The sequence below is a fragment of the Acinonyx jubatus genome, chromosome E3 (genome assembly GCF_027475565.1).
Source record: "Acinonyx jubatus isolate Ajub_Pintada_27869175 chromosome E3, VMU_Ajub_asm_v1.0, whole genome shotgun sequence".
Classification (NCBI taxonomy): Eukaryota; Metazoa; Chordata; class Mammalia; order Carnivora; family Felidae; genus Acinonyx; species Acinonyx jubatus.
In genome coordinates, this window is record NC_069398.1 from 25,854,038 (window position 1) to 25,879,844 (window position 25,807).

A 25,807-nucleotide genomic window follows, 5' to 3' on the forward strand; every position below is an offset into this window, starting at 1 on the left:
AGGCCCAGCTGGTCTGGCTCAGAGCCCTCCCCCTCAACAGCTCTCCCACAAGGCTCATGTGTGTGGCACCTGCCCTTCCGGTATCTGTTTCTAGAACACGTGCCTGTGCCCAGCGGCTCCATGATGTCTGCTAATTGGCCTGGGCAGCTGTGACGCAGGTGAGCACCTGTGCCTACCCGGCCTCTTTGCTCAGAGCACAGAGGAGGGCCCCGGGTCGAGGGGGACCCAGTGTGGCTCTTCTCGGTCAGAAGCTGCCCACACAGCTGTCCTCCCCAGCTGTCCCGAGTCAGGCAGACCCTCAGGTAATCTTTCTTCCCCACCCGCCCCTTCTAAGGTCATAGGCCCAGAGACCAGTTGTTCTAACAGCTGCTAAAATCCAGGTTCCAAGCCTGTGGCGACGGCGCGTGGGGGTTTTGCTTCATTTTTCCTCTTCGGTGCCCCCGGCGGCCCCAGCCTCACGGGACAAGCCCTCATCAAATTCCCCCCTCACACCAGGAAGCTTCCAGAGACCAGGGCTTGGGGAGGCATGGAAAACAGGGATAGAGTCCCCTTCCATCCAGGGAGCCAGGCCTGGCCAAGCCCCTTCCTGGACCTGCACCTGTTTCCCCACAGGACGGCAAAGGGCGAGGGCAGAGCAGCCAGGACCTGACAGTCTGTGCATCCCTCCCTGTTCTCCCAGGGCTGTCAGACCTGGCCGGCTCTCCCGTCACACCCACTGTCACACCCACCGGGCTCTGAGGCAGGTTCCAGAAGCTCCCTGACGGCAGGGCCTGCCCCGCCCCCCGCCCTCGGAGCCTCTGCACAGAGCAGCCTGGCCCGGCAAGCCCCCACAAAAGCGCGGCAACAGACTTAAACCGCATTTGAGCACTTGGTCCTTTCCCCAGACTCCAGGCACGAGGGAATCTACTGCCGGGTTCAAGTTCAAAGCAGGACTTTGAGAAAAGGGCTAAGGGGCGTGGGGTGGGGTGGCGGCAGCTGGCGGCCTGCTGCAGTGGAGGTGGGGCGCCCAGGCGAGGACGCACCCGCCCCTCCCCCCCTCCCCCAGCGGGGACTTGTGTCCCTCCCTGCCTCAGGAAGAGGGGACAGGCCTTCCAAACCCCAGCTCCCAGGGACCCAGTTCTCTGAGCACCCAGGGTCAGATGCTAGGGACTACAGGCACGGCCAAATGAGGGCTCACACCGGGGTGGGGTCCAGATAACAAGAGAACCACAGCCACAACTCAGCTGGCCACCTCCCTGACTAGAAGGAACTAGATCCGTGGGGGCCTGGGGCTGGGGAGGGAAGGTTCACTGTTCTAGCTTGGAACGCTCTTCTCCCTCTAGAGGCAAACTCCCGTCCCCCTTCGGTCTCCCCAGGGACCCGCCTCCCCACCATCGCTCGCCTCTCCTCCAGTCACTGGCTCCCCATGTGCGCCACGAACACCCCCCAGCCCGCAAAATGACAGCTTCCTCTGTGCTGTCGGCTCAGAGCCTGGAGCCTGCTTTGGATTCTGGGTCTCCCTGTGCCTCTGCCCCTCTCCTGCTCATTCTCTATCACTGTCTTTCTCTCTCAAAAATAAATAAACATTAAAAAAAAATTTTTTTTTTTGAACAAAAATAATTAGCTCTCCAGGAGAACAATAATCCTGATTTGTAGAGTTTGCCGATTTCCATAATGTAAATTCTCCCACCATGGTCAATTTCAAGCTACCAGCATGATGTCACTGAACACGGATGTGGAAACAGATCATATGGTGTTTCTACCAAAAAACACAGATACTGTAAAATCCTACCTGTAGTAAAACAGTAATATTTCACCAGTAATAAAATGGTGGTATAAACACTACTAAAAGCAGTAGCAGAAGTCATGGGTTTTGAGTATTTATGACCCATGTTTTTAATAGAATTTATTAAATTGTAAGGTCACACAATCTTATTTTTTAGGGAAAGGCTGCCTTTAACATCTGGCTCGTAAAATTCCTGACAATTTCACCATGGGTTCTTGTGAGCCGGTGTGGGCCGGTGCCAGCCCACACCCTGGACAGGTGGCCAGCCTCAAAACCCACCAAAATTCTCTACAGACGCCCTGAATGACAGGCAGGACAGAAGGCACACAGCACCAAGTCTCTGACCCGTCTCCAGTGCAGGGAGTACGAGGGGAGGGGTGAGTTGCAGGAGGTCAGGACCTGGGGAGCCCTGATCTACACGGTGTCCTGCCCCCTACGATCTAACCCAGGCCTGCACCTTTAGCTACTTACACGCTGTCACACCCCTGCCTTCCTGAAAGACGTGAATACATTCTCCTCGTAAAAGATCCAAATGACACAGGAAGATATAGTAGAAGTTGGGCCCCAATTTCTGTCTCCAGTCCAGATCCCTTCCCTGCTGCCAGACCTGCCCCTTCCAGCAGCATCCCCTCGACGTCCCCTGGGATCTCTCACACTTGACGTTCTGAACCACAGTGATCCCCTCTCCAAGAGTGCCTCCTCTGTACCCCTCATCTCTGGCGTGCATCCCCAACAACCACTTAGACCACAGATCTTCCTTGCTCTTTCCCCTACTGTTACCCTCAATCCAATTATTCATCAGATCTCGCAATTCCACAGAAGAAATAACTCTGAAATCCACACCTCCCTCTAGGGTCTCAGAGGGCCCTCCTGAGATCAGGCCTGCGAGATTCCACACAGCTTGCCGCAGAAACCTCCAGAAGGGTCTCTCTCAGCCTCCAGCACCCCCTGCCCTGCTTCACCCCTCTCCAAAGCCATCTGGGACCCCCGCTAAACACAAACCCACTCGCGTCATCACCCCCGACCCTGGTCATTTCAACTCTAGACAGGGAATACTTTCTAGTTTAACCTTGGACAGGTATAATGAGCCTGTGTTAATTTGGTTAATAAAATGTTTTAAAAGTGAAATACAATATTTTCAATGAGAAAAAATTAAGTAGGGAGTGTCATCTTTGGTCCATTTCCCAAAGAAATAATTTAAACGAAGAAACGGACATACTGACTTGTCATTCACAAGAGAGACAACAACAGAAATCCCTGGGGGCACCTGGTTGGCTCAGCTGGTGGAGCATGCGACTCTTTGACCTCAAGGTTGTGAGTTCAAGCCCCATGCTGGGTGTAGAGATGACTTAAACATAAAAAAAAAATCTTAAACAACAACAGCAACAAGACCCTGAATCTAAGTGCCCCCAAATACGGAAGCAGTTATATAAATTATGGTCAAGTCTTTCAGATTCTTTTTTTAAAAAAAATTTTGTAATGTTTGTTTATTTTTTTAAAAATTTTTTTTTAACGTTTATTTATTTTTGAGACACAGAGAGACAGAGCATGAATGGGGGAAGGGCAGAGAGAGAGGGAGACACAGAATCTGAAGCAGGCTCCAGGCTCTGAGCCATCAGCCCAGAGCCCGACGCGGGGCTCGAACTCACAGACTGCGAGATCGTGACCTGAGCTGAAGTCGGACGCTTAACCGACTGAGCCACCCGGGCGCCCCTGTTTATTTTTGAGAGAGAGAGAGAGGGAGAGAGAGAGAGAGAGAGAGACAGAGCATACGTGGGGGAGGGGCAGAGAGAGAGGGAGACACAGAATCTGAAGCAGGTTCCAGGCTCCGAGCTGTCAGCACGCCCCAAGTCTTTCAGATTCTTGAGCAACTTTAAAAATATTTCTCCCAGGTTATACAGAAAGGTGTTTCTGATATGATACTTGGGCAGAAAGGAGGGCTCAAGGGGCGCCTGGGTGGCTCAGTCGATGACACGTCCAACTTCGGCTCAGGTCATGACCTCGCGGTCTGTGGGTTCAAGCCCCTTGTCGTCGGGCTCTGTGCTGACAGCTCAGAGCCTGGAGCCTGCTTCAGGTTCTATGTCTCCCTCTCTCTCTGCTTCTTCCCCACTCATGCTCTCTCTCTCTGGCTCTCTCAAAAACAAATAAACATTAAAAACAAATTTGTTTAAAAAAAGAAAGAGTGTCCTAACATAGACATGGATGCCTAGATGTGGGTGGTGGGAAGAGAAAACGCGATAAAAAGATATCAACTTTACAAAAACACAAGAGGGGCCTTGCAGGGCCTCACAGACACGGTATGTCATGAACTGAAGGGTGTAATGAAGTCTGCCCTCTGTCCCCGAAGGCCAGAGGGAAAAAAGCATGCCTATGTAAGACCCAGTCCCCCAAGGAAGCAAGCATTCCCGAAATGTTCTACAGACCATAGCGCCACAAAGGGATAACAGATATTATGAACATAAACACTGAACCTCCAAATTCAAAGAAGATTGAGAAATTGTAGCTTAAATAAAGTTGAGGTTACTTTGCTGCAGGACTTGTCAGAGCCTTTAACGTGCTAATGAGCACCATGACTGCTTAAAGAAGGTGACGATATGATTCGTCATCCAAAACCAGACACCCTGAAGAGAAACGAGGTGTTATTACTATAGCGTCGTGCCATGACCACAGACATAAACTAGGGCTGTCCCAGACAGAACGGTCACCCTGGCATTTTCCTCTCTGTGTCACCTAAGGATACCCTGCCTGTCCATCACAGCAGCTCCAACATTCTTCACTGGCACAGCCACTCTACAGGACTCCGTTTTCCCTTGGTTTGCACAGGCTGCCTCCCAGTCTGCTAGGGTATACATCTGAGTCCCACACCGACTCCCCTCTCCATCCTCGGAGCCTGGGACCGGGCCGAAACACAGACTGGCCACAACACTGACCTCCCCTCCCCGGGGGCCCCAAAGCAACATGACATAAATGCACCACAAACCCCAAAGCAGCCTTGTGCTCTAAGCCCTCTCCTGTCCCCAGCAGATGCTTAAGGCGGAGGTTACGAAGGAAGGGACAAGGTCCCCATCGCATTCTTCAAGGGTGCCGGCTTTCCCACCGCGAACCTCCCAGTCCAGTCCACTCCCCAGTCAGTCCTTCTGACAGAACCAGCTAATATGGCCTCCAGGGAGGACTGAGTCCACCCCCCCTCCCCTGGCCCACCCTCTGTGGCCACACAGGCCCGGCATCCACCTGCTACACTGCCTTCAGCCATCCCTCCCCGAAGAAGGAACCCTCTATCAGCCCACTCCAAGGTTGTGCCCTGTCCCAAGGGTTGTTCACTGTTCCTTCCTGAGCCAAATTGAACTCAGAAGTCCCCTTCGGTTCCCCCTACTCCCGAACCAGGAGGACAGAGCCCCCACCCACAGACTCAGGTGGGGACCCAGGAGGAGAAAGATGTGGGAGGCTTACCCTGGAAAGAGCAGAGCCAGCTCCCCATGGAGAAGCCCTGCTCCGGCCACAGCACGGCAGACAGGCGCGGGCAAGATGGGCCCCTGCGCGTCCCCCCCACCCCGGGTCGATACTGGGCGACGTCAGGAGCATTAGGAGGCTGCCCCACCCCCCACCTGCCCTGCAGCCCAGCCACAGAAAAGCTCAGCTTGGCTTTCCCCATCCTGATGCCATTAAAAAGTTTAGGATGTGGTTAGGGGGGGAGGGCTGGAGAAGCTGACCTTGAAGGGAGATGAGTGCTGCCTGGGGCAGGATCAAAGGCGGGAGGTCTGTCCCCGTTCTGCCCAGGTTTGCATGGCATCTGGGACAAGTCACCAAAAACACGGGCAGGATGCCACCTGCTCTCCCAGGGAGCCGGGCACCAAGGTGAAAGACATAATCGTCCAGGAGTGGAGTAGGGTAGGGCCAGTGCCTAAGGCTACAGGCCAGCTCCAAGCTCTGTCGGCCCCATCTCGGGCACAGCAGGCTGGCTCCCGTGTCTGCAGCGCCCACAGGGGATGAAGGACATCGGGCCCCAGTTCCATAAGCCAAAAACGCTCTGGGACCAGCCCTGTGCAGGCCCTTTCGGGGGGATCACAGTATAGGAGGTGAACCCTCTAAGCCCCGTGTGGCCCGCTCCCTGCCTGAGGGGAGCTCCCATGCACACTTATCCTTGACCTCCTATGTCCTGGGTCCCCAGCATGAGGAAAGGCCACAGGTGCACTGGGGGACAGCTGTGACCAGCCTACGGAGAACAGATCACTCCTCCCACTTGCCAGCTGCCCAAGACAGGAGCCGAGTGTGCGGGGCTGGGACTGAACTGGGGGTCCCGGCCACGCCTTCCCTGTGGCAGGGCGGCAGGTACCGGCAGCCCCAGCCCAGAGTCTCCATCCCAGCGCCACCACTCCCTGGCCCTGTTATTCTGGGCAACTTCGATGACAGCTGAAGCCTCAGTTTTCCCATCTTTAAAATGAGAGGAAGAGTTATCCCACTGGGTTGTTAATGAGCAGAAACATGGTCAGACAACTGCTTGTGAAGTAGAGGGTGGCAAATGCCGAGCCTTCTAAATGAGATGCCTCGGGGGCCGGGCCACAGTACAGGGGGTGGGAGAGGCCCCTCAGGGACCTGCAGGGGAGGGGCAGGGACAGAGGGAGCACGGCAGTGACCTAGGATCGGTCCCTTGGCCCAGCAGCCCTGAGCCTCCCCATGTCACCGTGGCCAATCTTGCTGGCCTGGCCTGCCTCCACCTGGCGCCCAGAAGCAGGCCCCAGGGAAGGGCTGAGGGCCCCTATCTGTCCCTTCTCTCCCACCATCACAGGGCCCTGGTGGACCCTGCCCGATCCCCACAGGCGGCTCCTGACTTGAAGGGAGGGCTGTTCCCCAGCAGCCAAGACTGCTGCCAGCCTAGAGGCCTGGAGCCCCTTCTCCCCCCTCAGGCCCAGGATACATTGCAAAGCCCCAGGCGGCCCTGGCACCAGCTTCTAGCTCTCTGCTGGGGCCCTGGGGCCCCAGCGCCTCCCCTGACCCATTCCCAATACTCCCCCCTCGCCCACTCGAGGTGCTCTCCAGCCCCCAGGCATCTCAAGACTCAGGACCTTTGCAGACGCTATTCCCTCTGCCTGGATGCTCTTCCCCTAACCTCGGCTGGGTTGGTTCCTGCTTGTGGCTCAGATCTTTGTACCAATGTCACCTCCGGAGCGAGACCCTCCCCTGACAGTCTGATCTGAAGCAGCCGCCAGGGGTGTGCCCCATCCTGTCTGGCCGCGCTGCCCCTGACCTCTCCAGTCTCTGCCCACTGGTGGGGCCCAGACCCCGCCCTCCTGCACACCTGCCGTTATGACCAGCTCTGGGCCCCCTCCCGCCCTCCCCCCGGGAAGACAGTCCCCCTCCAATGGCCCCCTTGTTCCTGCCGCTTCCTGTGTGTCACAGCTCTGGGGACTGACACAGCTCCCCTCCCCTCCCCAATCTCCACAGGGCGGGAGGTAGGGGCCATCAGTCCAGGCCCGGCCCTTGGCCAGACCCTCTGCCCGGAGGCTGAGCTCATGCTTTGGGAGGCAGCCATTGCCCGATTCCCAGAGCAGAGCCTAGTACCCCCTCAGTCCCCCACCCCAGGCTCCAGCCTCCACCAGACTCACCTCTGAGGCCCCAGTGTCCCCCACACAGGGTCCCAGCCTCCTGCAGGGGTGGGCAGATGGCCAGTGCCATGGGGGAGGTGAGGGAGCCTGAGGAGCCGGTGGGGGGGGGGGGGGGTTGGTGAGGATGACACTGTCCTCTTCTTCTACCTGCCCCTCCCCCTCTCCGGAGACTGGGGGAGGGACGAAAGCAGCTGTGGGCCTCACAAATCTTCCTTCCCTGCTCACCAGGCCAATTGCTCTGGGCTCCCTGCTCCCTCCCTGAGCCTGGACATCTTGCTCTGACATGCAAAGGCTGCAAAGGCAGCAAAGGCAGCGGGTGCCAGGGACAGAGGGAGGGGAGTGCCGAGCCCAGCTGTAGACTAGCGCCGGGCATGGGCGGGCACCATTCTGCAATCAATCGGGCATTCACTGAGCCGCTCCTCCTCTCCCTGGAACAGTCCTGCAGGGCGGGGGGCCCAGGCAGAGTCAGACCACCCAGCCCCCACCCTCAGGGGCTCCCAGACCACCCTGCGGTGTGACTAGGAAGCAGCCCGTATGCCACACCGTGTGGCCCTTTCCCATGTCCCTCGAAAGCCTACGTAGCCCTTCGAGATGATGCAAAGACCCTGTGGCAGTGCAGCGGGAGACAAGAGGTATGGAAAAGTGACGTGTAGGTTTGGGCACAGCCCGTGATTTCACCGCTTCAAACAGTAAGTGCGATAGGAAAAAAGACTGGAAGGAAATCTGCCACGGTGCTGGCTGTGACTGGGTTAAATGGAAGGGAGGTGGGTGCCTGACACTAGAAATTTTTCAGTAAGGAGACCCTGGATGGGGAAAGGGACGGAAAGGAGTCTTTAATGAGTTTTGCAGCTTGCAGGCCCTTCACACTCGTTAACTCTCTGGATCCCACCAGAGAGAGGTTATTATCCCATCTGGGGCTCAGAGAGGTTAAGTAACTCTTCCAGGGTCACACAGTGGAGGCAGTCAGAAGGGGCATTAAGGGCTGGATCAGAGCCGGAATTCAGGCCCCTGTTGATCAGGGAGGGACAAGTGATGAAAATAACCCCAGAAGGTGCTACGGGGCTCTCTCCAGTAGACAAGAGGGTGAGGCCTGGCTGGTGACCTTCTCCAGAGAGGGGGCTACACAACCCCCACCTCCTCACCCCCCTACTGGCCCAAGCTCAGCCCACATAGTGCCTTTGCCCATTCTCTTCCTCCACTGCCGGCCGGCCTCCCTCCTCCTCCACTCCATGATTCAATTCCTCCCATTCTGAAGGCTGAGCTCATTCCACCTCCTCTGGGAAGCCTTCCCTGATGGCCCACTCTTGGTGGTCAGCCCCCTGACCTCTCCCAGCCCTGGCAGCGAGCGCAGGCATCCTCTCCCGGGCGGCCACATATGCCTCCCTCGATGGTCTCACCACCCGGCTCAGAACCCCCACAATCTGTCCTCCGCACAGCGGGCTGAGGGATGTGAGCGCCCGGCCATTCCTCCAACAGCTCCCGTCACTCTGAAAACAAACCCAAAACTCCTGCCCTCCGCAATCTGCCTCTCCCGCCCTCCCAACCTCACGTCAGACTCCTCTCCACCCAGACTTGTCTCCCTTCCTTCTCTAACCACGCCTCAAACCAAGTCCGTGCCTGCCTCAGGGCCTTTGCATCACTCTGTCTACCTGGAACATCCTTTCCCCTTCATTTCCTCTCTCCGGCCTCTTCGCAGTGTTCAGGAATGCCTCCCATGAGTAAAGAAGGCTTTGCCACATTGGAAAGCAAGACTGGGCCTCCAACAGGCTGTTCCGGGCAAGCCCTGCTGGCAGGGGCCTGTGCATGGGCCACACCGTGCAACTTCCTTACCCTCCCACCCTGGCTGTCGGTCTCTGCCGGGGCCCTGGTTCTGCCAGCTCAAACCTTCCCTGACCCCACCCAGGGCCCAGATTGCCTAGTCTGGTCTCTGGCTATTACTTTTTGTCTCCCTAAACTTCTATTCCAATCAGATGGGACGGACAGTGCCTTACCCTGCCAGCTGCAGCGTAATCAAAGCAAGGATTTGCGCCCCAAGACATTCATCACGACATCATTTATCAAAGTGAAAAATAAGAAAGAATCATCCCCAACTGCAAAAGATGGGTTAAGAACGTTTCCACTTCTTTTTATCATATTCCTTTTGATTTAAAACAATGGCTTCCCGTTGTTATTATGACAGAAGTGAAATGACTCGGACAACCCCAAGCTGTCCCCACCCTGGCCCACGCTCTCCCACCAGCACACTTGTCACTGGCCACATGCCAGTCTCTTGCCATGGGTTGTTCTGCCACTGGACCTTTGCACGAGCTGTCCCCTCTGCCTAAAATACCCTCCCCTTTTCAACTAGTAAACTATCACCCTCCAGACTTCAGCTCACATGTCCCCCTCCTCGGGGCTGACCTCCCAGACCTGGTCAGTCCCCAGTTCTAGCATCTCATGACACTCAGCCTCCCCCCTGCCAGACCGGCAGCCCCGAGGGCTGGGCCCACATCCATTTTTGCTCAGAATGAGAACTCTGATGGCTAAGACCGTGTCAACAAAGCAGGCCTTTGACTTGTATTTGTTGAATGGACAGGATATTCTACGGCCATTAAAAACGGCACGGAAAAATCCACTTGATCACATTAAAAGAAAAAAAAAAAAGCAGATTTTCAAATTACACACGCAGCATGATGGCAGACAATTCAGAAAAGATAGAGAACATAAACCGAAGGACCAGTCTGGCCGGTAGGGGGTGGGATTACAGGCAATTTAACCTCTGCATCAAATTTCCTAAATATTCCACCCGGGACCACCTCACTTGCACCGTCACACAAGCAGACAGCTGTCCTCTATCCATCTGCTGTCGGGGCCGGTGCCCCCAGCCTCCAGCCTCCGGCCCCGGCCCTCACGTCCACCCACCAGCAGGAAGACGAGGGGTCAGATACGGGAAGGCTGAAGGGCGTGGTTCTGGGTGGCAGACAAGAAGGCGGGCGGAAGATGGGGCCGGCTCACTAGGAGGATCCCAGGGGCCCCTGTTCCCGAGGGCAGCCAGCAGTCGTCCCGCCTCCCAGTCGGGGAGCATGAGACGGAGCGATGCACATAAAGCATCCATCGGTGCCTGGTGCTAGTTGACTATGAGAAGGATCGCAGCGGGACAGAAAGAAGAACTTCCACGTACCGTTAGCCCCCCGCCCAGCGGCTCTTCCAGAAGAAGCACTCCCCACGCCCGGCCCCTCACCCACCACCTCCGGCCCCGCGCACCTTCCTTGGAGCCGGTGGCCACCGCGGCAGCCGGCACCGCGGCCGACCCAGTGGACGTCCGGCCCACGGGGCTCGAGTGCTTCCCCCCGCGGCCGGGGGGCTTCAGGCCGCTGGGCTTCTGCATGGTGGGGCCACTCGGCGTGTGGATAAAGGTCCGCGGGGTCACGTCCTCTCCGTCATCCTCATTCACCTGCAGGCAGACGAGAGGGATCGCGTCACAATGTCACCACCTGTCGGGGCACGCCGATGGTGACGCAGCAGGATTCCTGCACCCCCTACCCAGTGGGCCAGGGACCACCCCACCCCTTTTTCCTAGACGGGGAAACTGAGGCCCTGAGCAGCAGCAGCAAGCGTGGGCCCAGTGTGGCCTGCCCGACATGTGTCCTGGTCCGCGGGCCCCCGAGGTCGGGTGTGCTCTCTCTGCCCACCTCCTGGGCCCGGGAGGCGAGAGTCAGGAGCAAGCTGGCTTGGCGGGGTGGGGGGACGGGAGGGGACAGTCTGTCGCAACAGCTGTATTAGCCCCTGCAGCCTTCCATCAGTACCACACAGGTCGGCCCAGCCACCGACGGCTGAGCGTGGCGCTCACAGAGCACGGGCCGGTACGGATTCTGGCACACGAGGCCAGCCGGGGGCGGGGCGGGGGCGGGTGTCACTCTTCGATGGCCCCTAGACCCTCTAGGACCAGCCAATGATTCACATCTCTCCCGATGCAGGCTGGACAGGGGGACACCTAATTCAATCACGGTTCCACCCTGTCACCCCAGAGCCCCTGTGCCCACCCTCCCAGCACCTGCCCACTCCACGCCAGGGGTGGGGGCTCGTGCACACAGACGCCTACACCTGCCTCGGCCCCCTGCCCGGATGGACTTACCATGCCCTCTGCCCGCCCTCCACCATCACAGCCCCTGCCTTTCCAAGCAAGCAGAGGACAGGATAGGAACACAGACGCGGCAGCGTTTGACAAAGGTGCGTCCTGACACAAGAAAGCCTCGTCTCCAAGGCAATCGACTCAGGGCACCAGATGCCGGCAAGAGGGGGCTGGCTGGCTGCGGGGGGACTGGAGGAGAGGCGGGCAAGACAGACCCGCTGTCCCCTGGCCGCCCCCTCCGCTTTCCCGCGCACACACCCTCTCTTGTACCCGATGTTCATGGAGGGCTCACCAGGGGTCAGGCCCTGTCCTGTCCCAGAGCTGCGGGGCTCTGTCTGGGGAGCACGCTGTCCACTCAGGAGACAGGATACAGAGCACCGCCAGATGGGTAGAGGATTCTGGGCAAAAGCATCCCCCCCGGGGACCTTGGGAAGAAGGAAATCAGCGTCCTCTGGTTGCTGAACTCTGGGGCGGTAGGAGATGCTCGTCTAGCCACCTCCTTACCTGTCCGTGGACCCAGAATGTTCCTCCCTTTCAGAGAACCTTTCCTCCGCTCTTGATCCGCAACACTTCTATAAACTTTTTAATTTTTTTTTAAGGTTTATTTATTTTTGAGAGAAAGAGACAGGACGTGGGCCGGAGATAGGCAGAGAGAGACGGAGGGAGACACAATCCGAAGCAGGCTCCAGGCTCTGAGCTCTCAGCACAGAGCCCGACATGGAGCTCGAACTCACAAACCGTGAGATCGTGACCTGAGCCGAAGCCGGACGCTTAACCGACGGAGCCACCCCGGTGCCCCCATCCGTAAGACTTCTAGAGGCTGACCCTGCCGGACATGCGGGGAGTGGACACATGACCCAGGCCTGGCCAGAGCCCCTGTGGTTAGTTAAGGAAGGATCATATGACCTAAAGAGCATCAGGGCCTGGACTCTGGCTGCCTTTACCTTTAGGAAGGTTCTTTCCTTTCTTGGGGGCTGCCTGGGTGTGGGTTGGACGCCAGGGACTACAGGGCCATCCCAGCTACTGCACAGAGAAGCCTGCCAGGGAATGATGCCAACAGGGAGAGAGCGGAGCCGAGTTGCTGGATTTGGAGGGCCTGGATCCAGCTGAGCCTGAAGCTGGTCACTTGAGCTCTGCACTTAACACCAGTCGACAAATCCTCACGCGCGGGCATCCTTTTCTCTTTTCGCCTAAACCTACTTGAGGGACACGGTCGCTTGCAACCAAAAAAAAGTTCTGACGAATACAGAAGCCAACCCACAGTGCTCGGGGCGGGGTCTGCACGGTGCCCTCAGAACGGCTCTCAGGTCAGCAGGCTGAACAAGCGACAGTCGTGGGAAGGAGCCGCTCCTCACGCGGGGCTGACAGCCCTAACAGCAGAGACAAGCACGCTCCCCCACAAGGCACACAGTGGGGACACCCACCTACGCGCCCAAGCGAGCCAACAGGAGACACGGCTGCCGGCCTTAGTCTGGTCCTGGAGCCGGCCAAACCAAACATGCCAATCCCCCGATGGACGACTCTGACACCCCCAGAATTCTGGGGCCCAGGAGTCACTCAACCAGCTAGAGTATGAGGCTACTCCCTGGCTCCCCAGAACCCGGCCCTCTAGGAAGCACGCTCCCCAGGGAACTGCAGACATCCCTCTCCGGCTGGGTTTGGGTTAGGCTGTGTCGACACCCCCGCGCCCGAGCATGCTCTCTGGGGACGGCTACGACTATTGTACTGCGGGTGCTGAACTGGCCTGTTCCAGCAGTTTAGCAGGGGGGCCTCTGACCCAGGAAATCCGGATGCAGGGCCCCACGTGTGTGACCAAGGACCCTCCTGCTGGGATTAGGACGAGATGGAAGGAGGCCCCTCTGCATGCCTTCTGGGCCCCTTCTCCGCCTAAAACTCTCCCCGAGAGAAATGTTACAAATTATACATCTAATAAGAAACTTATATTTGTTTCCTTTTTTTTTTTTTTTTACGTTTATTTATCCATTTTGAGAGAGAGAGAGAGAGAGAGAAGGAAATCGAACAGGGGAGGGGCAGAGAGAGAGGGGGACAAAGGATCTGAAGCAGGGTCTGTGCTGACAGCAGAAAGCCCGATGTGGGGATCAAACTCACAAACCTTGAGATCATGACCTGAGCCGAAGTTAGATGCTCAACTGACTGACACCCAGACGCCCCGATCTCATATTTAAAAAACAAAAACAAAAAACTTATATTCAGACCACATAAAGAACTCTCACCACTCACTCATCAGAAGGCAAACAACCTCATGGAAAATGAACACAAGATTTCAACACCCAGAGTGCCCGTCTGGCTCAGTCGGTAAAGCATGAGACTCTTGATCCGGGGATTGTGAGTTCAAGCCCCACGCTGGGTACAGAGATTACTTAAAAATTAAATAAACTTTAAAAAAGAAAGTTAACTGTATACCTACCACATGACCCAACTGCCCAAGAGAATACAAACACATATTCATACAAAAATTTGTAAAAGAACAATGTTCATAGCAACTTTATTCATAATAGCCAAGAAAGGGAAACACCCAAACATCCATCAACTGGTGAGTGAAAAACAGTGAATCTATACCGGAGAACCCTACTCACCGATAATAAGGACCATGACATACGAAACAATATTGACCACCCTCATCAATGTTACACTAACTGGAAGAAATCAGACACAAAACAGTACGTGTTGATTCTTATTTATAGGGAATTTCAAAACCATAAACACAGAAACAGATCTGTGGCTGCCTGGCGGTGGGAACAGGGATGGACTGCACACAGGCATGAGAGAACTTTCCAGAAGGTAGAAGGGTTCTAAAAATGGATTATAATGGCCGTACAACTTATATTTGTACTAAGCAGCAAATCTGTCATCAAACCGTACATTTAAAATGGTTTTTATGGGAAGTTAAATCTTAACTTTTAAAAATCATATAACAAAACAAAATCCTCGAAGGCTCCCCATAGACGTTAGTGTGCGGGTCTTTAAAGCCCTCCTCATCTCTTCCCTCCAGCACTACGGTCCTCCCTCGCTCACTTCACGCTGGCCCCACTGGCCTCTGGCCCCTCCTGGATCACACTAAGCACACTGCAGCCTCAGGACCTTTGCACACGCGATTCCCTCTGCCTCAAATATCCATGTTCGTTGCTCAAGTCCTTCGAGCATCTGCTCCAATGTCCCCTTCTGAAATTACAACCCCTACCGAGTCCTCCCCATCTCCAGCCTCCTTTGTTTTTTGCCACTGATCAAGGAAAGGGACTAGGGCCTGTTTTGTTTACTATGGTACCCTTAGTCCTGACAAGGGTGCCCGGTGAATACAGGTGTTCAATAGATCACTGCTGAAAAGAATGAATGACACTGGCCCACGGGGATGACAGACCTAGGAGGCCCCCCTCACCTCCTCAGCACGTAGGACTGAGTGGCTTGTGGTGAGCAGCCCAGCTGACAGTCCGATGCTGTGGCTTTTTACGTGGCTCGTCTGACTTTTGCCCGCTGGCCAGCACGCCCTTTGAGGCAAGGCCCAGCCATTAAGAAAGTGTCCCCAGCACCTGCCACTGATGACCCTGCATTCCCTCACCACCCACCTGACACTTTCCTACCTCCCAGACCCTGCTCTGACTTTTCTCCCATCTGCCTCCCTTCCCCTGTACCTAGCCCAATGCCGCCTCCTCCAGGAAGTCTCCCAGAACCTTTGGCTCACAGAGACCTCAGGACTGCACACTGAGCCAAGGAGAGATCATACTGTTCTCGTTCATCTTCATCTCACCTCCTGGGAGCCCATGGGCAACCCCAGGCGGGGGGGGCCACAACTTCCCTGAGGACCCCCAGTCCCAGCACCGGGCCTGGCACAGAGCCCATGATCCAGAAACCTCGTGTGAATGCACACCTGCCATTGCCCAGAGGACAAAGGCCCCCGAGGCCGCAAATCCCCAGCACGCTCCTCCCAGGGGAAGCTTCCGGAGGCTCCCCCAGTTGCCCTCGTCCCGCCCAGACCCTGACGATCCCAGCAGCCTCCAGGATGCAGAAATGTGCCTGCCAGGCCTCGTAGGAATGTGGCCTCGCTAGTCCTCCCAAGCCCTGATGAGCCAGGAGCCGTCTCACAGGAGGAGCGCTGGAAGCTCAGAAGAGTTCAGGGACTCGCCCAAAGTCACCTGCTGCTCAGCGGCTGTGCTGGGACCAGACCTGGGGCTGGCCCGCCTCTGCCTCCCTGGGCCCGGGATAGCATTTGTGAGACCCGTGGCCTCGCTGCCTCGCCGACAAAGGAAACCAGAGGAGCCGGCTGCATTCGCTTGGTCCCGCCACCAGTGCTGGGTGGTGACGCGGGGACGGCCAGGGAGGACAGGCTGGCAGCCACCCCCACCCCCCAGGGTCTCCAGAGCCGGGGGGGGGGGGGGGGTGAAGGGGAGAGGGGAGGAGAGAACACATGGTGAACAGAAAGAAGGGGAGGAGCCTGGGGCCAATCACCCCTTTGTGACTCAGCCCTCCTCGTGGGATAGAGGAAGGAAGGGCTTTCTTGGGAAAAGCTGGGACCTGGCGATAAACTGGCTTCTGGCCACACTGTGGGGGGCGGGGCAGGCCTGGGAGACAGGAGGGAACAGGCTTAAGGCGATGTGGGTCCAAACCCCAACCCACCACGCGTGGCTGTGGGTCCTTGGCCCGGCGTGAGGCTCTTGCATCACCCGTAAGACGGGGTGAAGGTACCGCTGCCCCGTGGGGGGCACAGATGAGCGAGTCCAAACACGCCCTACAGGTGTCGCCCGGTGCCTGGCACACGGGAGCCGCCGGGAAAGGGCAGCTGCCACTACAACCGCTCTCTATTGAGATCTCGGGAGGCCCGGGGTGCACACGTCGCCTCCCCCAGGGACTCAGGGCCCAGACAAGGCGGGCGCGGGAGGGGCGGAGGAGGGCGGGCGGCATTCAGACCAACAGGCCCCCTTTGTGCCGCCCTCAGTCGCCATTTACCGAAGACAAACCCGGGCTGCATTTCAGGGTTTCCATTTCAGCTGCAAGGGGGTGGGCGGGCCGCAGTCTGAGTGGGGACGAGGCCCAAGAACTTTCCGCCAATCGGAGGCCCAGGGTGCGGCCCCGACGGAACGGGGGAAGGTGCCAAATAGGGCAGTGGAAAGCCCATGCCCGGGGCGGGCGCGCAAGAGGCCGGCACCAGGAACCCGGCTCCGGAGACCCGGCCGCCACTCACACCCGGGGCCTCTGGCTGGAGGGAGGCACTCTGGCAAGACCGGGCTGCTGGCCGAAGCCCAGCCTTCAGGTCCAGGCCTGCCACCCCCAATGACAGGGGTGGCTCTCCTGGGTGATTCCCCCTCCTCCCCCTCCTCCTGCCTCAGCTGTCAGCAGCCAGGGTGCCCACACTCCCCCCTCCTCTCCTGACCCTGTGATCCGAGTGCCGGGCAATGTGGCACCCACAGATGAACTTCGTGTGGCCCCTGACCACTCACCGCAAGCCCTAAGGCTTAGGCCGCAGCAGCAACACCCTGGGGGCGGAAAGGGAAAGCTCTGTAATAGGGAGCCCAGCACACCAGGGGCCAGGCAGGGGAACCTCAAGGAGCAGGCCATGCTCTGCAGGTCAGCCAAACAGCTGAAGATTTACTGGCCAAAGTGTGTGCGTGTGCGTGTGGCGGGGGCGTTAATCCAGAGACTGGGAGGGACAGTGGGGTCTCTCTCCCAGCCACACACAGGCATCAGCCTCAATGGATGAAGGTCCACGGAGGATGTCAAACAAGGGGTGCAACACATCAGATGTGCACACTGGCAAGACCGCTCGGGAGGGGATGAGGACACTGGGGGGAGCGAGGGAGGGGAGGCCACTGTCCCGGGGGCTGCTGGGATACATAAGGGACACGACAATGCAGCCTGAACCGCGCAGAGGCGGGGGCTGGAGGGGACAGAGAGGGGAGAGGTGCCGAGCAGCATTTGGTGGCAAACAGTGTGGGTGCAGAGGGAGCACCCAGGGTCCCACTGGGAGGGACCTGGGAGGAGGCGGGGGCTGGCGTGAGGTCCCCGAGGGACCCTGGGGAGGGGCAGCAAGGGGCAGAGTGATGGTGCCCTTGGGAGAGTCGCTGGGGACGGCCAAGGCCAGGGAACATCACAAGCTGGGAGCACCCACCAGTACGTGACGTGATGGAGGATGACGTGAGGGCACCCCAGATAGACAGGTAAGAACAGCCGACAGGTAAGACGAGGAAGCCTTCGAGGAGAGGACGCGACCGACCGGACAGCCGCCGGGCCTCCCAGTCAGCAGGGAAATGCGAATCCGAGCCACGAGGAGATCCCATTTCCCGCCCAATCAGATGGGCAAAGAGCCAAAAAGCCAGGTGATACCAAGAGTTGGCGAGCGGAGAGCAGGGGCCGGTGGGCGCGGAGCCCAAACAGGGGCGGCGAGGCGTGGCCCGGGAGGCACCTGCCGGGCGTACATCACGGGGCTCCGTGCAGCAGCCAGCGTGTGGGGTGGAGACAGGGCTGGGGCGGGGGTAACTGGGGGCTTTATTTCTATTTATAAGATTTGTTTCTTGAGTCCTGCAGACTGTACATGGGCGTTCATCATATTCTGTCAGGTCCTTTTCTCTTTTATGTTTATTTTTGAAAGAGAGGGAGAGACAGAGCATGAGTGGGGAGGGGCAGGGAGAGAGGGAGACACAGAATCCAAAGCAGGGTCCAGGCTCCGAGCTGTCAGCACAGAGCCCGACATGGGGCTTAAACCCACAGACCGTGAGATCGTGACCTGAGCCGAAGTCAGACGCCCAGCCGACTGAGCCACCCAGGTGCCCCGTTTTTCTTTTTTTTTGTTTTTTGAGTGCCTAAAATATTTCATAGCCATTTTTTTTAATTAAAAAAATTTTTTTTCAAGACAGAAGAGTCCCTCCCCTCGCCGTATACACCTGCCCCCTGAGGAACCAGACAGTGACCCCCAGGGGGGCCAACTACCAGGCCAAGGCTCACCAAACCCCGCCCCAGCAGACACCCCAGCACTCACGCCTGCACTGGAAACCCAGTGCCTCCCCAACCCCTGAACCTAGCAGACAGGCGTGACCACCGTCCGCACAGGCCTACTCCCAGCTGGCACTCACTGCTTGTCCCATCCTGCTTGGAAGGGGGGCTCACTCTGCCTGCATTTGACCGGCGGTGAGGCTAGAATCCCCTCGTGGGAGGGAGCCCAGAGCAGGGTGGGGCTGAGACAGGCCCCCTCCCTGTGAGTCCTGCCAGCTTGAGGTGAAAGCCAAAGTCCGGAGCCCCGTGCCAGCCGCCCCTCGGGCGGGCCCGGGATGGCCGGGGACGTGGCACCCGTCGGCCTGTGCCTGTGCCTCCACACCCACCCTCCGCTCCCACCCGGTCAGCGAGGCCCCAGAGGACGCTGGAGCCAGTCCAGGCGGTGCAAGCCCGGCATGCATATGGCCGCTGACCAATGCAGGAGAGGGTGGTGATGGGCCTTGCTTGGGGTGCGGGGTCACCCTGGGAGTACGAGGAGCCTGGCAGCCATCCAGAACCGGCCCGGGGAAGGGACCCGCCCGAGCCTCACAGCAGAGCTGGAGCCAGAACCCAGGCTCCACCAGCCAACAGGGCTTCGGGAGGCGCAGGCCGAAGCTGGGAAGACAGCATGGACGCGGAGGGCGGGGCACCTGCGGGGCGGAGCAGGGGACAGCCCCGGGGCCCCAGATGACCCCAGCTTCTCCGGCGCCTGAGGCTGCGAGACGAGCAGGGCCAAGTCCGTCCAGAACACGGGGCTCCCGTGCTCACCATCCTCGCACCTCTCGGCCTCTGAGCTCAGGGCTGTAGATCCCAGTTTGTAAGCTGGCATCTTCCCTGTCCTGCCTGTGGCCCGGCATGACTACGGAGCCCTGGGAGTGACCGGCCTGTCAGTCTCACCTGAGCTGCACACACTGGAGCGCGGCCATCGTCCCTCAAGCTTGGAGGTGGTTCAGATGCTGTCCTCGGCAGAGCAGAGGGGACCAGGGCTGTGTCGGGTCTGGGGAGGGGAAGGGACACCAATGTCAATATACTTCCTGGCCTTATACACACACTTACACACACACACACACACACACACACACACACACAGTTGGCACGTTCAGAACCAGGGGACAACCATGGCCCCGAGAACCTGCTCCTGACTATGGGCCACTCATGGCCCCAGCGACTGGACAGCTGGGGCCCTCCTGCCACTGACCCAGCCTGGCTCCGCTGGATGAGGTCCCGGCCAGGCCCAAGGAGAAGGGCTTGGGAACAACATGACTCAAGTTGCCCTATGACCCACCTTTATTCCCATTTCACAGAATGGGAAACTGAGGCCCAGGCTGATGGTCATAGAGCAAGTGAACAGGACGGTGAGATTCAAGTGTCCAAGTGACTGAAAACGTGTGCTGGGCAGAGGGGTCCCTGAGACCAGAAGCGGTCAGAGGCTGAGGGAGGGAAGGGGCCTGCTGAGGTCACCTAGTGATCTAGGCAGAACAGGCAGGAAAGCACTCCTGCGTCCTGTCTCCCAGGCCAGTGCCCTGACCTAGTCTCTTTTCGCTGCAACTACATGCAACACACGTAGGCCAGGAAACACCCCAACACCCGGGGTCTCCTCCCTAACCCAGCCAGCCGGGCCTCCTCCCTAGGGTTAGAATCTGCACAAGCAACTTAAAAAATACCCCTGAGCCAAGGATGATCTTTACAACAAGTGGTTCTGGGTCCCCATAACCACATGGGGAAAAACAAATCATGACCCACCCGTGGTTGATAGAACAATGCCCCCCTCCCCCCACCCCAATGATTTTCATGTCCCCATCCCTGGAATGTGTTAATGATGTTAGCTTACACATGGCAAAGGGAAACTGAGGTTGTGGATGGAATTTAAGGATGCTAGTCAGCCGACCTCCAGATGGGAAGATTATTCTGGATTATCCAGGCGGGCCCAATGTGATCACAAGCGTCCTTACAAGTGCAAGAGGGAAGCAGGAGGGACAGAATCACAGGGATGGCAGCGTGCCCACAACTCAGGGTGACATTGGTAGCTTTGAAGATGGAGGAAGGGGCCACCAGGCAAAGAATGCGGGCAGCCTCTAGGAGCTGGAGAAGGGGAAGAAACAGATTCTTCCCCGAGCCTCTAGAAGGAACACGGCCCTGCTGACATCCTGATTTTAGCCGGGAGAGATCCATTTCAGACTTCTCACCTCCATAAATATAAAATAATACATCTGTGCTGTTTGAGGGCCACTGTGTTTGTGGTCATTTGTCAGGGCAGCAAAGGGAGACTAGTATGTTTATTTCACGTCATACACGAAAACCAATCCCAGAGGGACAGCAGGTCTAACCGTGAAAGGCAAAACAATACAGTATTTAAGAGACATAAATAAAGACTGAGATATGCAAAGATTTCTTAACAGGACACAGAAAATACCAGAAGACAGGGAAAGGACGGATAAATTGGACCAGATTAAGAGCTTTTGGGGGCACCTGGTGGCTCAGTTAAGTATCTGACTCTTGATGTCGGCTCAGGTCATGAGCTCATGGTCTGTGGGATCAAGCCCCACGTCGGGCTCTGTGCTCACAGCACAGAGCCTGCTTGGGATTCTCTCTCTCCCTCTCTCTGCCCCTCCCCTGCTTGCTCTCTCTGTCTCAAAATAAAACAAAGTTTTTTAATGTTTTTTATTTTTGAGAGAGCGTGAGCAGGGGAGGGGCAGCGAAAGATGGAGACACAGAATCCGCAGCAGACTCTAGGCTCTGAGCTGTCAGCCCAGAGCCCGACGCGGGGCTCGAACTCACAAACCGCGAGATCATGACCTGAGCCCAAGTCGGAGGCTTAACTGACTGAGCCACCTGGGCACCCTTAAATACATTTTTTTTTAATTAAAAAGATTAAGAGTTTCTGTACATCAAATGATACCACTGAGAGACAGAGAGACAGTATTGTGTGAGGAACGAGCCACAGAAGGGGAAAACATTTGCAAGCCCTACATTCCAAGAATGATTCATATTCAGAATACAGAGAGAATCCAACAAATCAAGTTGGAAAAATCAGCAAGACACCTCAAAGAGCACTACATGAAAAGAGGGTATTTAAAAGACCAGCAAACATATGGAAAGACATTCTCCTTTGTTGCTCGTCTGGCTAACGCCATATTCACCAGAACGGAAAAAGTGAGGCAGACACACGAGGGGTGGGTGAGGCTGCAGAATGTCCAGACCGCTCGCCCACTGCCGAGATGAGAGTCAACTGGTAAGCGATTTGGAAACCAGTTTGATCTCACCTACTAACCCTGATCGAGACCCAGAGACTCCACTCCTAGGCACGCCCCCAAAAGGAATGCGGACATAAGTGCCCCAAAGACAGACTGTTCCTAATGTTCCTAAACTGAAAGTAACCCAAATATCCAACCCCATGAGAAGGAGTAACTAAGGCGGGCTCTCTTCCTGCAATGGAAGAAAATACAGCAATGCAAATGAATGAACTACAACTCTATGCAACCACGTGTCTGAGCTCTGTGATTATACACTTGTGTGTTATTTTTTTTTAATTTTTTTAATGTTTATTTTTGAGAGAGGGAGAGGCAGAGTGTGAGTGGGGGAGGGGCAGAGAGAGAGAGGGAGACATAGAATCCGAAGCAGGCTCCAGGTTCCGAGCTGTCGGCACAGAGCCTGATGCGGGGCTCGAACCCACCAACTGTGAGATCATCACCTGAGCCAAAGTCAGATGCTTAACTGACTGAGCCACCTGGGCACCCCAAAATAAAGAAACTTTAAATACGTACATAAATATAAACAAACAAATAAATAAAAATGAAGTCAGTGGACAATCATTACTGATGATATCAAAAACCAGGGGGGGCTCCTGGGTGGCTCAGTCAGTTAAGTATATGGTTCTTGATTTCCGCTCAGGTCATCATCTCACTCGATCGTGGGTTCGAGCCCCACATCAGGCTCTGTGCTGACAGCGTGGGGCCTGCTTGGGATTCTCTCTCTCCCTCTCTCTCTGCCCCTCCCCCACTAGCACTCTCTCTCAAAAATAAATACATAAACATAAAAAAAAAAATCAGGGAAGGGGTCCCCCTTGGGTCAGGGGTACTAACTGGAAGGACAACGGCAGGGGTTCTGGGGAGCCAGCAGGCTCTCATTATACAAGGATTTCAGTTTGGAAACTTCAACAAGTATGCTTACGTCATGCACACTTTTCTGCATGGATCCTGTATTTCAATAAAAAGGCTTTAAAATTCTTTTTTTTTTTAAATTTTTTTTAACGTTTATTTATTTTGAGACAGAGGCAGAGCATGAACGGGGGAGGGTCAGAGAGAGAGGGAGACACAATCTGAAACAGGCTCCAGGCTCTGAGCAGTCAGCACAGAGCCGACGCGGGGCTCGAACTCACGGACCGGACCGTGAGATCGTGACCTGAGCCGAAGTCGGACGCTTAACCGACTGAGCCACCCAGGCGCCCCTAAAATTCTTTTTAATTACCTGGGCTGGGGGTGGGTGGCAGCGGAAGTGGAGGAAGCAGGGGTGGTCCCAGCCCCTCTGGGTCCTTCCCGCCTATCAGACAGCCCCGGGCGGTGGTGCCTAACCATGGGGACCCACGGGGCATCTGGCTCCCCATAGTTCTGCCAGCTCCCTGCGGGCAGGCCCAAGCCCCATGGACGTCAAGCACCCGGGGCCTGACCCACAGCGGTGCCGTGCTCACTGCACAACCTTCCCGAACACCAACCTTCCTCCCTGAACAAGGCATGCCAAGTCAGCACCCCAGCATCCTCTCTCGAGCCTTGCCCGGCAGGTAGGAGGCTGAGCCCCCCTGAGGTCTGGGCCTGTGGGGACAGAATGCAATCCAGGGCCCACGAGGCAGCCTGGAGAACGCATGAACCAGCCAGGGGGCCAGGGGCACCATCTAAACCTCTGAAGGACAAAGGGCAACCCAGGGCTGTGGGTGGGTGATGGGACGGGATTGGCGGAGGAGGGGCAGAACCTGGTGGCCCCAGGGGTGAGGTCAGTCACTAAGAAGCCCTCATGGTGTTTTGGTGCTTCCAGAAAGGCAGCCACCACCCCCAGCCACCAAAAGCTGCCTGAATGCCACAGACGCCCACCCACACCCATACACATCCTACCACATCCCCAGGCCTTTGCAAACACTGTTCCTTCTGCCTAACGCTGGTCCTCTCATCCGCTGGCAAACTCCCTCATGTCTCGCTGGCGGCAGCTTTAAGAGGGCAGATTCTTTGCAGATCGTATCCATTGCTGAGCTCTCGGTACCTAGGACAGCGCCCAGCACATGCAGCAGCTCAAAACGCCTAACGAGCGCGCGAATGAATGAAGGAAACACGAACGCGTGGAAACGCCCTCCCTCCGCCACCACCCTCTTCCTCTCCACATCCATGGCAGCTTGTTCACACACCACAGCCGCACTCACTGGCCGGCTTGGAGCGAGCTCTGGGAAGGGCAGAAGGTTCCCAACAATTAGCATCGGGCACAGAGTGGATGCTAACCACATCTGGGTCCAATGAACAAAGAGGCAGGCAGTGAGCCCCCCATCACTGGAGGAGATCAAGCAGAGACCAAGACCTGTTCTCAGAGCAGGCATCTGCTCCAGGTGGCACAGCTGCCCCGCGAGGCTCTCCCAGACTCACACAGCTATTACTGTCCATAACAACACTAACCCCAACTATGTTGAGCACCGCCCCCCTACTCAGGGCTGGAAGGGTGACCCCATGTCCACACCACTCTCTGTCACAGAGCTTGATTCTTCACTGTGCTGGACTCAGAGCCTGTGTGGGTGCACCTGGTGTAGGGGGTCCAGGTGGGATGGGCCCCCCCTCTTCTGCTGAGCTGTTCCAGCCTAAGGAGACACAGACCCACAATATCTGTTCTGCTCCACACGCCGGCCCAAGCGCTTTATAAATACTACCTCATTTAACCTCTGCAACAGCCCTGTTATGAATTCCATCCACTTTACTAGTGGGAAACTGAGGCCTGGAGTGGTCAATCGTTTGCTTAGGGTGACACAACTGATCCAATAGTAGACGTGGAATTCGAACTCGGGCGCTCTGGCCACACAGCCTGAGTTCTTAACCGCCCTTCTTTACTTCCTTTCCTGACCAACTCTCCTCCTGGCACCCAGGTTGGGGGGGACAGGGCAGAGGTTCCAAGGACAAGGCCAGGAGGACACCCCCCAGCCCTGGGTGCCAAGGCCATGGCCTGTGGTCTCTCTGCCCACTAGCCTAGGCCTTGCCTGCCTCTGGCCTCATTTCCTGGGAACCCTGTCCACCAGCACCCTTCGTTCCAGCTTCCTTGAGTTTCTCATGGCTCCCTAAGACCCCTCCCCCGGTCGCTCATTCTGCCAGACGCCTTTACCCTTCTTCCATCCTTCAGCCAACTCCTGGGGCCGATTGGGTACACTCCCTGTATCATGTCCCCCACGCCTCCTCGGGAGATGGGGATTCTTGGGCAGGAGCCAGTGTGGCTCCTAGCTCATCAGCTCTCATGCACCCCTGGGGCCAGGCAGACCCCAGTGAACAGGCTGGCTGTGAGCACGAACCCTGGCTCTCAGCGGTCCACAGGGACCCTCCAGGAGGAGGCTTAGAAAGATCAGAAGGCAGAGTCACCTGGGTAGCTCAGTCGGTTAAGCATCCAACTTGGGCTCGGGTCATAATCTCATGGTTCGTGAGTTCAAGCCCCAAGTTGGGCTCTGTGCTGACAGCTCAGAGCCTGGAGCCTGCTTCGGATTCTGGATCTCCGTCTTTCTTTGCCCTTCCTCCACTCACACTCGCTTGTTCTCTCTCTCAAAAATAAACAAATATTTTTTAAAAATTTAAAGATAGAGGGGCGCCTAGGTGGCTCAGTTGGTTAAGTGTCCGACTCTTGGTTTCGTCTCAAGTCATGATCTCGGGGTTTCATGAGTTTGAGCCCCACATTGGGCTGTGCACTGATGGTATGGAGCCTGCTTGGGGTTCTCTCTCTCTCTCTCTCTCTCTCTCTCTCACTCTCTGTCCCTCCCCTGCTCACGCTGTCTGTCTCTTTCAAGACAAATAAATAAACTTTTAAAAAAAAATTTAAAGAAAGGAAGATCAGAAGGCAGCCACTCTCACCCTCTACCTTCTGGACCAAGGGCCATACCGGGACCACAATGGCTGGCAGCCCGACCCTTAGGCTTTAGTGGTATATACAGCAGGGCTCACAGGAGCGAGGTGACAATACAACCACTCAAAACACCTGCCTCGCCCTCAGATCAGGCTACTAGAAAGCTCAGAGGCAAGTTACCTGCCACGGAAGGTACGGCAGCCCCTCCAGCTTCGTTTGACTTTTGCCACCCCGGCTTTGCTCTTTACCCCGGTCATTTTCATCTCGTTATGG

The 25,807-nt window shown here is 56.7% G+C and overlaps 1 protein-coding gene across 5 annotated transcripts in view; it reads right to left on the reverse strand.

The window, feature by feature from the left end:
* CLIP2 (CAP-Gly domain containing linker protein 2) overlaps positions 1-25,807 on the reverse strand; it is a 74,339-nt gene that overhangs the window by 42,972 nt on the left and 5,560 nt on the right. For 3 of the 5 annotated variants that reach the window (XM_027041909.2, XM_027041911.2, XM_053213871.1), the window contains exons 2-3: positions 19,358-19,457; positions 10,612-10,801 (exon numbers count right to left, since the gene is read on the reverse strand). In XM_027041909.2, the coding sequence (XP_026897710.1) occupies positions 10,612-10,735 (124 nt within the window). In that variant the 5' untranslated portion in view covers positions 10,736-10,801; positions 19,358-19,457. Of the gene's footprint in view, positions 1-10,611; positions 10,802-15,620; positions 15,815-19,357; positions 19,458-25,807 lie in introns of those variants that run through there. The other 2 variants (XM_053213872.1, XM_027041910.2) reach the window with 2 other exon arrangements.